This window comes from Tamandua tetradactyla, chromosome 2 (assembly GCF_023851605.1).
Source record: "Tamandua tetradactyla isolate mTamTet1 chromosome 2, mTamTet1.pri, whole genome shotgun sequence".
Taxonomy (NCBI): domain Eukaryota; kingdom Metazoa; phylum Chordata; class Mammalia; order Pilosa; family Myrmecophagidae; genus Tamandua; species Tamandua tetradactyla.
In genome coordinates, this window is record NC_135328.1 from 79,800,981 (window position 1) to 79,817,072 (window position 16,092).

General features: G+C 33.4%; 1 protein-coding gene and 1 long non-coding RNA gene across 11 annotated transcripts in view; one reads left to right on the forward strand and one right to left on the reverse strand.

Annotated features, from left to right (window-relative positions):
• The window catches only part of CNTLN (centlein), a 417,071-nt gene that overhangs the window by 86,091 nt on the left and 314,888 nt on the right, over window positions 1-16,092 (reverse strand). For 8 of the 9 annotated variants that reach the window (XM_077148088.1, XM_077148087.1, XM_077148091.1 and 5 more), the window contains 3 exons: window positions 14,946-15,126; window positions 9,083-9,176; window positions 8,778-9,001 (listed from right to left, as the gene is read on the reverse strand). In XM_077148088.1, the coding sequence (XP_077004203.1) occupies window positions 8,778-9,001; window positions 9,083-9,176; window positions 14,946-15,126 (499 nt within the window). The remainder of the gene's footprint in view (window positions 1-8,777; window positions 9,002-9,082; window positions 9,177-14,945; window positions 15,127-16,092) is intronic. The other variant, XM_077148090.1, reaches the window with a different exon arrangement.
• Window positions 200-8,963, forward strand: LOC143673514 (uncharacterized). 2 transcript variants are annotated; one of them, XR_013170411.1, is made up of 3 exons: window positions 200-364; window positions 443-542; window positions 6,909-7,650. It is a non-coding gene; the product is annotated as an uncharacterized LOC143673514 (long non-coding RNA). The 2 variants fall into 2 exon arrangements; XR_013170410.1 differs by lacking the exon at window positions 6,909-7,650 and adding an exon at window positions 8,786-8,963 and having other exon boundaries at window positions 200-542.

Genomic DNA, 16,092 nt, shown 5'->3' on the forward strand with positions numbered 1-16,092 from the left:
TATTCAACACACAAAAATCAACAAATGTAATACATTATATTGTTAGAATAGAGAAAAAAAAATACATCTGACAGCATTTGGCTGAATCCAAAACCCTTTTCATAATAAAAGTTATATGAGAACCCACTTAAATTCTAGATCATATTATGACATCACCACTGTGTTCATTTGTCTTAAAGTAAATATTTATAAAGTCAACTTATGAGTGAATTGTGATTGTTTTATGAAATAATAAGAACAGAAGGCTATCAAGAGAGAGTTTAAAAATCTTTAATAATATTTTCACTACTAGAGCAAGCAAAAATCAAAAGTCTAAAACATCAAGTATTGGTGAGGATATGAGGAAATTGATGCTGACACACTGGTAATAAGAGAATAAAGCAACAGTTAATTCAGAGAAAACTCTAGCAGCTAGCAATAATATTAAATGTCTAATCCATAGGGTCCAACAATTCCATTTTGTATCATTATCAAAGAGAATTTATCTCAAGGAGTAGAAGGAAATATATATAAAAAGGCTCAATGTAGCACCATCTTTAAAGGTAAAAAATTGTAAATAATTTAACCGCTCATGAATAGTGTTATAATTAAACATAAGTAACTATAATTAAATATATGTAACTAATTATAATTCAATTAAATATGTCAATAGAAATTTAGCTGTTTTAAAATAAGCAAATATTATACTATAGTAAAACAATGTATATTGTTTTATCAATGTTTATGTATACATGTAAAAAAAATCTGAAAATCAGCAGCTATTCATGAAAGTGCTTGCCTCTGGGGAAGAGTAGAGGAAGATGTGGTTGTAGGTGGTTATTAAGTAATATTTTAATTATATTTATCATATCTTAGATCTTTAAAAGATATGCTGGAAACATAGTTGATAAAATGTTAATAGTTATCCATTTTGGGAGGTGGGGATGGGAATAAGTATTTCATGAATACTCTGTAACTTTTTGCATGTCTTCATTTTCCTAAAATTCATTGAATAGTTAGTCATAAAAATATTGTTCATTTCCTATACCGTGTCTAGATTAGAGTATGCCCTGAGAAACATAAATACACAAACCATTACAATTAAGTGTATGCAATATTTTTCTGACATTAAAAGTGGGTTTAGGACAGTGTGATGGTGGCTCAGTGGCAGAATTCTTGCCTGCCATGCCAGAGACCCAGGTTCAATTCCCAGTGCCTGCCAATGCAAAAAAAAAAAAAGTGGGTTTATAAGAAAGGTCTGTTTCAAATCTTCCACTCAATTTTTAGTTGAGTGGGCTTTTTGCTGTTAAATTGAAGGATTTCTTTATATATTCTGGATATTAAACTTCACTGGATATATGGATTCCAAATATTTTCTCCCATTATGTAGGCCATTGTTTTACAATAAAGTCCTTTGGGGTATAGAAGTTTTTAATTTTGGTAAAGTCCCATTTATATATTTTTTCTTTTGTTGCTTGTGTGTATGTGTGTGTGTGTGTTTTAGGTGTTTATTTCTAGCTATTCTAAGGTACTGGTAGCTAAAGAAATAACAGTATAATGATTCAGCACTCATACTTATTTGTTAAACCCAACCTTCTCTGTATAATTCCACCATCACCTTTGATCTTTCTCTCATTTTTTAGGGGTATTTGGGCTGTGCCCATTCCAACTTTTTCATGATGAAAGAAGCTGTTGATAACATGGGATAGTAGGCTGGAACTAGTTGATGTTCTGGAAGGGCTGGCCCCTCGGCATTTCAGAACTTATCTGGTCCAGGGACCCATCTGGAGGTTGTAGGTTTTAGAGAGTTAGTCTAGTGCATGGAACTTTTGTAGAATCTTATATATTATTGCCCTAGGAATTCTTTAGGATTGTCAGAAATGGTTTTGGTTGGTGTTTGGCAAGTTATGATAGGTAGCAATGTCTAACTGAAGCATGCATAAAAGTGAACTTCAGTGTAGCCTCTCGACTCTATATGAACTCTCTCTGCCACTGATACCTTATTTATTACACTTCTTTATCCCCTTTTGCTCAGGATGGTATTGCTGATCCTATGGTGCCAGGGCCAGGCTCATCCCTGGGGGTCACCTCTCACGCCACCAGGGAGCTTACATTCCTGTAATGTACCACATAAGGGGGTGGGGGGTGGGGCAATGATTTCACTTACAGAGCTGGGCTTAGAGAGAGAAAGAGGCCACATCTAAGCTATAAAAGAGGTCTTCCTGAAGTAACTCTTAGGCATACCAGTAGGTAGGCTAAGCTTCTCTGCTACATTCATAAGCTTCATGAGAGTAAGCCTCAAGATCAAGGGCTTGGCCTATTGATTTGAGTGTCCCTAATGTTTGGAACAGTATCTGGGGTTTCCAAGGTGGTAAAGTTTAACAGTTCCATAATTTTTCTCTCATCCCCTAAGGCACTTTGCCAATACCTTTGATTATCTGCTTGATATATTCTGGGATGTATCCAGGTATTACATTAAGCTATACAGGATTAAAGGCTGTCATTCTTATTCTGGGTTCCCCGTATTCGGATTGTTAAACGTGCTACAGAAAATTTAGGTTCTGCACATAATAAAACTTTCTTCCTTTGGTCTCAAAGAGTAAGTGCAGTTCTAAGATACAAGCAATGTTTTCTTTACCCCTGTATTCTGAATTACCTTATTCCGACCCAATTGGTTTTATTCTTATCTCTAAATACGAGGTTATACATATTTAAAACAGCCCCTCAAAATCCAGAAATAACAATTACCACTCCAGACTAAATGGGATGCTCGAAGAGCTTACAATCTAGGCCCCAGTATTCTTATAAGTATTTTCTAAATAAGTTCATACAATATTTGCTCTTTTGTTTCTGGCTTATTTTGCCTCATCAAATGTCCCACAGGTTCATTCACATTGTTGCATGCCTTACAATTTCATTCCAGTTTTTAGTAGCACCGTGTTCGATCATATGTTTACACCATCATTTGCCAATCTACTTCTCAGTCAGTGCATCTTTCAGTCACCTGCATTCAATTAGGCATTCATTAGGCATCATGTATAATGCCCAAAGTCCATAGTTCACCAACACGCTCAATTTTAGATAATTTCATTGCCCCAAGAGAAAGCCAATAAACATATCCTCACCAAACAGAAAATCCACAACTCCCCCTTATCGCTTGTCTGAATAGGTACCCTTGGAATTGCTGTGGTACTGCTGATGTTTTCCTGTTAAACATAGCATTTTATCATTTTCCCCCATATCCCAAACTTACACACTCTTTGTACATGATTCATATCTTTGCAGTAGTTCATGCAAGAACTTATTTACATAAGTTTATAGTGCTAATTGGTGGGACAGATGAGTCTATACAACCCCTTTCAATCACATTCACCTTCGATATGTTTATATTACTTACAGACCCACTAGTGAATCGCCTTCACTTCTATTTCTTTACAATTAAATTCAACCTCATTAGCAAACTGCTCACCCATCTCAAGTTTGTATTTATATCTAGGTCCCCTATATTCTGTATTATAAGCCTCTGATTTTTTTTTCCCTGCACACAGAGACCCCTGAGCTGGTAAGCCTCTGATTTTAACTTTACTATGGTCACAAAAGTGGAATCATACAGTATCTGTCCTTTTGTGTCTGGCTTATTTCACTCAGCATTATGTCCTCAAGGCTCATCCATATTTTCATGTGGTTTAGGATGTCATTTTGTCTTACCGATGCATAATGTTCCATTGTATGTATATACCGCATTTTGTTAATCCACTCTTCTGTTGATGGGCAATTGAATTGTGAATAGTTCTGCTATGAACATTGGTGTGCAAGTGTCTGTTTGTGTCACAGCTTTCAGCTCTTCTGGGTATATACCAAGGAGTGATATTGCTGGGTCATAGGGAAACTAGATGTTTAGTTTTCTGAGGAACCGCCAGATGCTCTTTTGTAGCAGCTATACCTATACATTCCCACTAGCAGTGCATATGTATCCCAATTTCTCCACATCATTTCAACATTTACAGTTTCCTATTTGTTTACTAGGTCTTAAAGATGTTCCCCTATATTTTCTTCTAGGAAGAACATACTATGGTACCAGTCTTATATTTAGGTATCTGATCCAATTTGAGTTAATTTTTGTATAGGGTATAAGGGTCCTCTTTCATTCTTCTGGCTACTGATATCCAGTTCTCCTATGCCCATTTATTAAAAAAACTATTTGTCCCAGTTCAGTGGATGTGGGGGCCTAGTTGAAGATCAGTTTACTATAGATTTGGTGGTCTATTTCTGCACTCTTGATTCCATGCCATTGGTCAATAACTTCTGTCTTTGGGCCAGTATCATACTGTATTGACCACTGTGGCTTTATAATAAGTTTTAAATCGGGGAGTGTTAATACTTTCACTTCATTTTTCTTTTTTTAGGATGTTTCAACTATTTGGGTTTCTTTTCCTCCCCAGTTAGCTTGGTAACTAGCTTTTCCAAGTCTTCAAAGAAGGTTGATGGAATTTTGATTGGTACTGCGTTGACTCTGTAGATCAATTTGGGTAAAACTGACATCTTAAGTACATTTAACCTTCCGATCTATGAGCATGGAATGTCTTTCCACCTATTTAGATCTCCTTTGATTTCTTTTAACAATGTTATATAGTCCTCTGTGTACAAGTCCTTTACATTCCTAGTTAAGTTCATTCCTGGATACTTGATTCTTTTAGTTGCTATTTTGAATGGAATTTTTTCCTTAATTGATTCCTCGTTTAAGTCATTGTGTATAGAAACATTACTGATTTTTGCACAATAATTTTATAACTTGACACCTTGCTGAATTTCTTTATTAGTTCAGTAACTGTAGTAGATTTCTCAGGATTTTCCAAGTATAGTATCATGCAATCTGCAAATAATGAAAGTTTTATCTCTTCCTTTCTAATGTGGATGTCTTTTATTTCTTTTTCCAGCCTAACTGCCCTCACTAGATCTTCTAGTGCAATGTTGAATAATAGTGGTGACAGAGGGCATCCTTGCCTAGTTTCCAATCTTAGTGGGGAAAGCTTTCAGCCTCTCACCATTGAGTACAATGCTGGCTATGGGTTTTTCATATATGCCTTTTATTGTGTTACTTGTGTTTTGAGAATAAAACATTGTGGACCACAGTTAATAGTACAATTACAATAATGTGCTATCATTAATTGTAACAAATGTTCCAAACTTGGTATTAATAATAGGGTGGTATATGGGAATCCTGTATTTTATGCATGATTGTTCTGTAAACCCACAACTTCTTCATTAAAGAAAGAAAAGGGAAGGTCTAGCCTATTTCTAACGTATAGTATCTTTACAACTCTATCAAAGTTATGGGAATAGGATAAATGCAAATGAATGGTTAAACTTTTTTTGAAAATAGATTACAGAAGCATATTTACATATTGAACATATGGAAAAATAGTAGTATTGAATTATAGTGCATTACACAATATATTTCAAGGATCTTACAATGACATTTATAGCATCTGCGTGGGGGAATTAAAAACTTTAAAAATTGATCTAGTATACAAGTTATCTCTTTAGTAATAAAATATATTCTCTATGTCATTCATATATTTAGAGTAGGTAAAATACAATAAAACCAAATATACTGAAGTTAAGTTGATGGTAATTAGGCCTAAACAGGTGGAGAACCCATCATTTTGGCAAAAAATATCTTTTAAAACCTTAGTACATTGGTCTATAAGCTTCAAATTTTTTCTTCTAAGCTTTGGTTGAGGAAATTTGATAAGAATTTTGAATATGTTATAATGAAACTGATAGGGGAAAAAAATCCACCAAATAAGACTTGCATATAGTTCTCTTATTAGCCTCTTAAACAATTTTCCATAATCTTTGAAAAGTTTTCCTAAATATAAAGTAATCCTTTTATATACAGACTGTCAAAACATTGAAATCTGTATTAAGTATTCCTTATTAATGAACTTTAAATTAAAAGCCTATAGAGAGATGCCTAATTCAATATCAAAGACTTTTTTTCACAATGGTGACATCTTTAAAATAATTAGATATAACTATAAAACAATTAAAATCCTTAGAATAATTTTACCAACAAAAAGAAATTCTATCATAGTAGACTGTAAAAGAAAAACAGAACTTAATAATCAGCTCAATAAATTCTCTATTTAAAAATATCACAGATAACAGATGTTAGCAAATTCTCAGGTTGGAAAAATAGCAAAATTTGTCAGTAAGTGTGCATTTGGAATTTTCAAATCCTATATCCAGATTGTGCTTATAATACTAGATTCCACAAGAACTATACTTAAAGTACTGACTAAAGAAAATGTGTCTATTCCTACATAAAATTTTGGGGATATTTTCAGATGTCAAACATGCTACTTTATCAGTACAGGATTCTGAATTTATTTACCACATTCAATATTTTTCCATTTGTAAAGAAAACGCAAGTGAAATCTAATTCTAGTCAATCATGACTTACCTTTAGTTTAATTCACAGCCATTTTTCAGGTGGGAAATTTAAAAATTATGATCATTTTCAATTCTTGGAGTACGTTCCTTAATATCAGATGCTCTTCCACCTTTTGAAACGGCTGAAGTTTACTGATTTGGGAGTATATATTATTTAGAATAAGTAGCACGCAGATTAAATAAATTCATCTGATCATCTATATAGTAGTCTCTCTAAAATGTACATGAATTCTGTAGTTACTGAAATGTTTGTTTTTTTTTTTAATACCTCCTTAATTTTCATTTAACAAATAGCTCAAATCTCTACTGAAAGTATGGATTTCTTACTTGGTACTATCAGTATGGCACCCCAAAAGTTCTTAGTTGTAAGAAAAGGAAATAGAAGTGGTTGCTAAGAAGGAAAAGAATGCATGCCTTATACATATGTTTAGTTTAATGCCTGCTGTACTATTTTATTTCTTTTTCTCATACAGTATACAATTAATGGAACTCAAAGAAATTGACGATAGCAGTATTTTCAGCCTCCCAATGAAGAAAGTTCTGTTCCAAAAAGAATGTGGAAAATGGCTTTTGTAACAACTATGACTTTCTTATGCAATGTGGTTCTGACAATATCATATTATTTTACTTTACCTTTATTAGTGATGAGAAGTCAGTGGTCTAGAAGAAAACTGAAGAGATTTCAATTTTTTTTTATATAACTGGATTGGGAGATTAGTGTTGAAAAAATTTTTTCTTATTGCTTTGGTAATTGCATTCAATGTTAGTAATCGATATAATTCACAATATCCATGGTGTGATAGTAAGCAAAATATTTAACAGGTAAAGGAAGGAAAGAAGAAAGGGAGGGAGGGAGAAATAAAGAAGGAAAGAAGCAAAGGGGGCGGAAGAACATTCAAGGAAAGAAAGAAAAGGAACTTAGAATTAACAAAATGAATATTGATTTCAAATAATTTTAGGAAATCTTGGTCCTATCCAGTAGTTGTGTCTAAACATTTACTAACTGTGTCTAAACATTGATATAGCAGTTATTTCCATTGGCTAAACTACTCCCAAATTTTCAACAGCTAAGCCTACAACGTCCTCAAGCTTCCAGTGTAAGTTTAGAATGTGAGCCATGTTGGGGTCTAAGGCTACTCTGGGAATGAAGTCAGAATAAAGTTCATACTACTAGACTGTAACACAAATCCTTTATAATTAAAATATTCATTAATGTTTCCTGAAACAAAGAACTAGATATTAGAATTGAAGCATTAAAATGTAATTTAAAATTGTGTGTGAAATTGATTTAAAATTTATATTATAATAGGATGAGAATACCTTTTTTGTATAAAACAATAAATTTCCAACAAATCATTCCTTATATAAGCACATATCCTTAAGAATGGAGATTGAAGAAACAATGTTTTCTTTTCATTTATTTCATGATTAAATTATGATAGCAAGAAATAAGTTATATAGCAAAAAATTCTTGCAGAAAACTCAGTTCACCTGTTAAGAAACCATCGCTAGATACGTATTTACGTATAATCTTCACATTTTAAATCAGTATTTGCAACTTGTAACTGAGAAAATAACTAGTTTAATAATGTAATTTATAATCAGAAATAAAGTTTTAGACATGGGTGTGATGGTAAGTTTCATGTGTCAACATTTCATTGACTTCATTCATCAGTTAACTTGATTGCATCTACAGCTGATTACACCTACAATCAACTAAGGAGATTGTCTTTAGCAATGAGAGATGGTTCATTCAATCAGCTGAAGACTTTAAAAGGAGAAATGTTGATTTCAGTGGTTTGAAGAGAGAAATATCATTTCTCCTTCGGTCCGCCAGCTTATCTTGGGGAATTTATTAAAAACCTACACTGAAATTCCTAGCTTTCATCCTGCCCTACAGAATTTGGACTCATCCATCCCCACCATTGTGTGTGACAGTTTAAAACTGAAAAGTTTTAAACTTTTCATAATACTTACGGATATTTCCTGTCAATTCTGTTTCCCTGGAGAACCCTGATTAACACAATGGCCATACAGGCAAACTAAATGTACTTACGGAAGCTACTTTTCATAGCTAAGATTTAACACCGAATAGGACATGTGCAAAAATGTTAAAAAGAAGAGAAAAATGAAGTGTTTTTTGATTTGGATTCTCTCTCATGCAGGTTGCCCTTTTATTATGTCCCTTATTAAAGAAGTCAAGTAAGTACATTAGTTAGTAATGACCAGGAGGTTTTAAAATACATAGATATGCTTTAATAACACAAAATGAACCAAATTACATCTGTAAAACAAGATATCACTTTTACAGTATAGCCTAGTATAGTTTAATTTCTCTTTACCTTTACAGTCTGCCGGCTTGTCTGAAATCTTTGATCTGATACTTGCTGCTGATGAAGGAGTTTTTCATTGGTTTCCTTATATTCTTTAACAGATAATTCAGCTGTTTTTTTGGCATTCTGCAGTGCACTGTTTTGTTGTTGCAAGGATATAATCCGTTTCCGTAATAAAATAATATTGCCACTTGACTTCTGGGCAGTTATATTTTTCCACTTTTCTCTGTTAACTATATAAAAATAATGTACATATTATTTTAAAAATCACTTAGATCTAAAAAACACACTGTTAATTTCTTATGCATTCTTACCTCTGTTAGGAACTGTTGTATGTGAACTCTTTTGCATATTACTATTCTTCTTTTGGAAAATTGGTTTTCTGGCATTCTTGTAATGAAAATACTCCTAAATTTGAAAGTATTTTAAAAATAGGATTATCATTTAATAACAATTTGAAGTGAACCAACGTAATAAAAATATCTCTTTATTTTAAAAATACATTTATTCATATAGCATCAAAAAAAATCTAGGCAAATCCTGTAACTGTTTGCAAGAACTCACAAATGGGGCGTGCAAGAGTCATTCAGTGGTAGAATTCTTGCCTGTCTTGTGGGAGACCCGGGTTCGATTCCCAGCCCACACACTTCCCAAGACAAACAAACAAATAAGCAAAGAAAGAAAGAAAGAAAAGCCAACAAAACAAACAAAAATTCAACAAATGATGCTGCAATAATGGATACTCACACGGAAAAAGAATGAAACATGACCCCACTATACAGCATCCAAAAAAAAAAAAAAGAACTCAGAGATGCACCTAATTTTTGCTCTAAAGTTGAGCTAGCAGACTGAAGGTACAGATACAAAATCAACCCCCCAAAAGTAGAAATTTAAGCCAGGTACAGTTTAAAAAATGGAAGTAAACAGAAGTAAAATACAAAATATCAATAACTTATTATCTGGAAATACTGTTCTCTGTTGCATGTAAACTGATGAATACCTTCTGACATATAAAGCTAAAATAATGTGTGATGATAATTTAGCTACCTTCCTCAAAACTGTGTATTTTCTCTGTGACATTCCAATACACTGAGGCTAAATGAAGCCGCGTTGCCTTTTGTTCCAAAACCAAATTTAAAAAGCTTTACAAGAGCAAAATTTTATAGGAATGTTTCAAAAATATTATAAATCCTGGTAATAAAATATGTGTTCTCGTTTAAGAATTTATTGTCTTGGAAACAGGAGTATATTCAACCTAGAAAAACATTTCTTATAAAAAAGAGATGCTTTCAAAGACTCCCAAATTCAGGAGCAAACTAATAATTATAATAAAACTAGGAGGAAAAAAGTTTTACGCTGTAATATTTTGATAATGAGCTACATATTTTATGTTGATCAGTACATAAATTATATTACTATGTATTAGGCATGGTCCTAAAGCAACAGAAATAATGTGTTAACAATTATACCAGAAATCTCTACTTAAGTGAGGATTTTCCTTTAAACTAATTAGTTTCAAAGATTATAAAATCTTAATACAACAACTGAATTATAAAATGGGCTAAAGATATGAATAGACATTTTTCTGACAAGTAAATACACATGGCTGAAAAAGCACATGAAGAGACATTCATTTTTGTTAGCTATAAGGGAAATTCAGATCAAGACCACAATGAGATATCACCTCATACCAATAATAAGAATGGCTACTATTAAAACAGGAAACTACAAATGTTGGAGAGGATGTGGAGAAATCGGAACAGTATGTACTACTACTGGGAATGTACAGCCACTAAGGAAGACAGTTTGGCGGTTCCTGAGAAAACTAAATACCAAGTTGCTGTATGACTTGGCAATATTATTACTTGGTATATACTCAGAAGAGCTGAAAGTGGTGACCCAAACAGACATAAGCACACTGATATTCACAGCAGCATTATTCACAATTGCCAAAAGATAGAAACAATCCAAGTGCCCATCAACAGATGAGTGGATAAACAAAATGTGGTATATATATATATATACACAATGGAATATTATGCAGCAGTAAGATGAAATGAGGTCCTGCAGTATATGACAACATAGATGAATCTTGAAAACATAAGGCTGAGTGCAATAAGCCAGGCACAAAAGGATAGATTCTGCATGATTTCACTTTTATGACTTTTGTAGAGATAAACTGAGAGGGCTATAATATAGAATACAGGGGACCTAGAGATACATGGAAACTAGAAATGGGTGCGCGGTTACTTAATGAGGTTAAACAAATGTAAAGGAATGGATAGAAGTGAAGGCAGTTCATTAGTGGATCTATAAGTAATATCACCATATTGAAGTGAACATGATTGAAACAGGCTGGTTAGAGCTATGTATTCCATTGATTCACACCATAGATACAAATAAGTACTTGCATGAACTACTGCAAAGGTATGAATCTTGTACAAAAAGTAAATAATATCAGAGTAATAATATAATAGTGCATGCTATCTATGGTCTATGTTTAACAGGAAGACATCAAGAGTGCCACAGCAATACCAAGGGTAAATAATTAGGAGGGGGAGGAAAAGAGTTTAGGGGAATTTGGGATTTCTATTTGGTGAGGGTATGTTTATTGGTTATTTTTCTCTCTGGAGCAATGAATATTGTCTAAAATTGAGAGCGCTGATGATGATGTAACTAAATGAGGATAATGTGAGATATGGATTGTTAGCTTTGGACATTATACATGATACCCAATGGATGGAGGTGGCTGAAGGATACACTGACTGCAAAGTAGAATGGCTAACTACTGTAGTGTATACATATGGTTGAATATTGTACAACTACAGAAAGGAATGAAGTCATGAGGCATGCAACTAGGAGAATGAAACGGTGGGACATTATGTGATACAAAATAAACTAGAAACAAAAACACAAATATTGTATTGTCTCTTTTGGAAAATACTAATAAGGAAATTGGGGCCTAGACTGTAAAACTCTCACAGCAGTCACATTTAGTCCACAGCTGCAACTGTTATTTCTAGATTTTGAGAGGCTGTGCTATATATGGATAAGCTGGTATTGCCCTGGAACTTTTGGTACCTGTGTGACACCTAAGATTCAGAGTAGGAGTTCTGCAGGTCTGAAGTCAGCATTGCCATATACAACAACTGTTAAAGAAACTGAAAAAGAGATCAGGCTTCAATTAGAGATTAGAATGAAGCCAACTGGGTCAGGACTAAGATAAATGAAAATAAAGGTATAAGGAGGATCTTGTCTGTGTTTTAGAACTTCATCTATCCAAAGAGACCAAAGGAACAGAGGTTCATTTTGTCCAAAACCTAAATTTTCTGTAGCACATAATCTAACTCAACCTGTCTGGATAGCTCATTTAAATAACCCAAACACAGAGAGCCCAGAATGGGAATGAGGGCTTGTAATTCTATATAGTCTAATGTAATGCCTGGATACATCTGAGAGTGTGTTGAGAAGATAATTTAAAAATATTGGCAAAGTTCCTTGAGGGATGGGAGAAAATATATAGGACCATTAAGCTTCACCACCAAGGGATTTGGGCTTAGAGAGAGAGAGAAGCTACATTTAGAAGCAAAAGAGGTCCTCTGGAAGTAAATTAGGCATAACTGTAGGTAGGTTTAGCTTCTCTGCTACATATGTAAGTTTCACAAGAGTAAGCCTCAAGATTAAGGGCTTGGCCTATTGACTTGGGAGCCTCAATGTTTAAGACATAAATCATTACCTTTACATTCCATGGGATAGGACATCCAGGGGTGAAAGTCTTCCTGGCAACATGGGACATGAATCCCAGAGATGAGCCTGGCCCTGACACCCATGGATAGATAATGCCTTCCTGACCAAAAGGGGTTTAATAATTGTAACAAGATAAGGTATCGGTGGCTGAGAGTTCAAATAGATTCGAGAGGCTATTCTGGAGCCTATTTTTATGCATGCTTCAGCTAGATACTACTATTTACCACGGTTTGCCAAACTCCAACCAAAACCATTATTACCAACCCTAAAGAAAACCTAGGGCTCTATCTGAGATTCTACAAAAGTTCCATGCACTATGATTACTGTTCCTGAAACCTACAACCTCCAGATGGGTTCTTAGGCCAAGTAAATTCTGAAACCTAGAGGGGCCATCCTCTCTAGAACATCAACTAGTTCCATCCCCTTATCTCATATTACTGACACCCCTTTCCAACATTAAAACGTTAGAGTGAGCAGACCCCAAATACCCCTAAAGATTAGGAGAAAGATCAAAGGAGAAGGAGGTGTTATAACAGGGAAGACAGGATTTAACAAATGGGTATGACTGCTGAATCGTTATACTGATATTTCTTTTAGTCTGTAGTGTCTTGTTGCAGCTAGATGGCAAAACCTAAAATTATGGACCCATAATCCATATCAAACTCTGAAATCTTGAGAGTATAACTATTTGTTGCAATGTACTTTGAAACTTACTGCTTTTTTTATATATATTTCACAATAAAAAGTTAAAAAAATCCTAACAATCCTTCTTTTCTAAAAATATTGTTACAATCACTTGAATTCATCAGAACCAGCAGATAAGGCATAATTTTTAAATGTTTCATTAAGGTTTAATACTATTAAATTCCAATTTGTATCAGACATTATAAAAATCCAAAACTGAATTGCCAATATATACAATGATGTACCTCAATATACACACAGAAGTGGCTATAATGAAAAAAAGACTGGCATAATAAGTGTTGATGAGGATCAGTAGAAACTTTCATAATCTGTTGCCAGGGGTGAGGTGCGATACAATAGACTGGTATGATACTTTGAAAATAGCATTATCGACTTAGATCATAGAAACACATAGCCTATGATACAGCAGTTCTACTTTGAAGTATTCCATTATAGAAATGTCCATACTTGTATCACAGAAGACATGTACAATAATATCCATCGTAGTGTTAGTTCAAGGAAATCAAAACTGAAGCAACTCAAATTTCTATCAATAGTAAAATGGATAAATAAATTGTGACACATTAGGACAATGATATACTATATCACCAAGAATGAAAAAAATTCCACATAAAGTTGAGCAAAAGAAACCAGACACAAATTAAGATGTACTTTATAGATTCCAACCAATTTGAGTACAGACAAAATTAACCAAAACATTTAAGGTGGTAAAATTACAAAGAAAAGAAGTGATGTGATTATTTTAACAGTCAAGGTAATAGTTATCTCTTGAGTTAGTGACAGATACTAATATTTCGTGAATACACTTGCTACAGTTTGGCCAATATTTATCTTCTGTTTGCCAACAATATTCATTGATCTACTGAAAGTAGTTTATGCTGCACCTTCTTAGAATATAAATGGAGTTATAAGAGTTACTTTTATTCATAAACTCATTAAGCTACACATAAATGAGTGCAACTAAAGAAAATTCTCAACCAAATAATATCTGGTAAAATATGATATTTCTATAAAATCTGTTTATCAATCAATGAATCAATCAGCAGGCACTCAGCCTATCATTCTTGTGTGAACTTTATTCTGGTAGTAAATAAAACAAACGTTTTCCATTCCTGAATCTGTTTCCCTAAAGGTCTGGCCAGATCTCAAAAAATAAGCATTGTTCTTTTTACATTTGGTTTAAAAATACTTCTATAGATTATCTCAGACATAATCTAATTTTTTAAGGTAGAATAGACTAGTTATTATTCAATTTTTCAATGATTTATCCTAAATAGGCAAAACCTTTGATGAGATGCTGTATCAGCTGTAAGAATTATTGAATAAGTAGTAGTGGAGTATCAAATTTTCAAGATTTCAGGCAAAAATCAGTAGTTTAAAGTGTTAGTCAAACTAAACAGCTTTCTCATCAAAAAGGCAATACTATAAAAACCTAAACATTCACTTTGTGCGCTATGAAAGCAATGAGCTTATTAGCAACTTTTTTGTTCAGCTAAAAGGACATTAGGATTAGTATTTTTGAAAATAATATCTATTATCATTTTGCTAAAATTATAAGGAATTGGTACTTGAAAATTACTAAGAAGTGAGTATTTTCACTCTGCACACTTTAAAGAGGAATTACATTTTAAGGAGTATTAATCACTGGAAACATTATTAATATAAGTATTTCAAAAGATGAAACTAAGACTATAGCTTACAAATAAACAAAACTGTATCATATACCTTTGGGGACTTGCCATTCATATTTGAATATACTTGTATTATTTCTTTCCCTGGTGTTTCATTGTCTTCTGTTTGATCACTTTCTTTCTGATCTCTTTCATCTTCTGCAGGACTTATTTTCTGGGATGTTTCGACAATAATTGTTCCCAGCTTTTCAGAGGTCTGTGTTTCAGAATCACTGCTTTAGGGGAAAAGGGGATCATAAAACCCAAGAAGAAAAGTTGTTAAACATACCTCTTTTTAAAAAGTTCAAGACCAAATAAAAACACATATCATAGATAAAGTTGTATGTTCAGTTGTGCATTTACTGGGTCTCAATATTAAGAAGGAAAACTATTCTAAATGTATTTTACAAAATTATAGAATTGGATCACAAGACAAAACAGATTATCTAGTGCCACATGCCTACTAGCATCTATAGCATTCTTACAAAGTAGTATCTCAGGAAGTACACACATGAACACCTCTGGTGCAGTGGGGAAGAATTACTACTTTCTTGGCAAGGCTAGAAAATTCTGATATTTCTAAAGAAAAGCTTTCCCTTAGTCTGGGACAAAATCTGAATCTCTGAGATTTTCAACCATTACTTCCATTCATTATTCAAGAAAATACTAATTAATCATCAACTACGTGCCAGGCACTATTTTGGACACAGAGGATAAAGCAGAGAATAAATAAGGTAGATAAAAATCCCTGCCCTCATGTGGCTTTCATTTTAGTTGGGAAGGGGAGAAGATGATAAATGAGTGAAATAAGTAAAATATATAGCATATTAATAGAAAAAAATTAAGCAAGGATGAGAAACTAGAAATACTGAGGGTGAGAGGAACAAAAAAGTCCAATCCTTATTCCACATGGAGATCTTTTAACTGTTTTGACACTGTCATATCTTGCTTTTTCAAATGATGTCAAGAGGCATGATTTTGTGATGCTTCATCCCTCTAGGTAATTCTTGGATGTAGTACAGCTTTTCTTGGTTATGCTTACGTATCATATGCTTACAGTATCATGTTCAGAAATGAATTTCATATTCTATATGTGGTGTGGCACACATAGAATTGGCAGGTGCACACTAAAATTGAGTATGCTTTTCTGGACGGTAATTTAACAAATCCCCTAAAATATTTTTACATATAGCAGTGCAAAG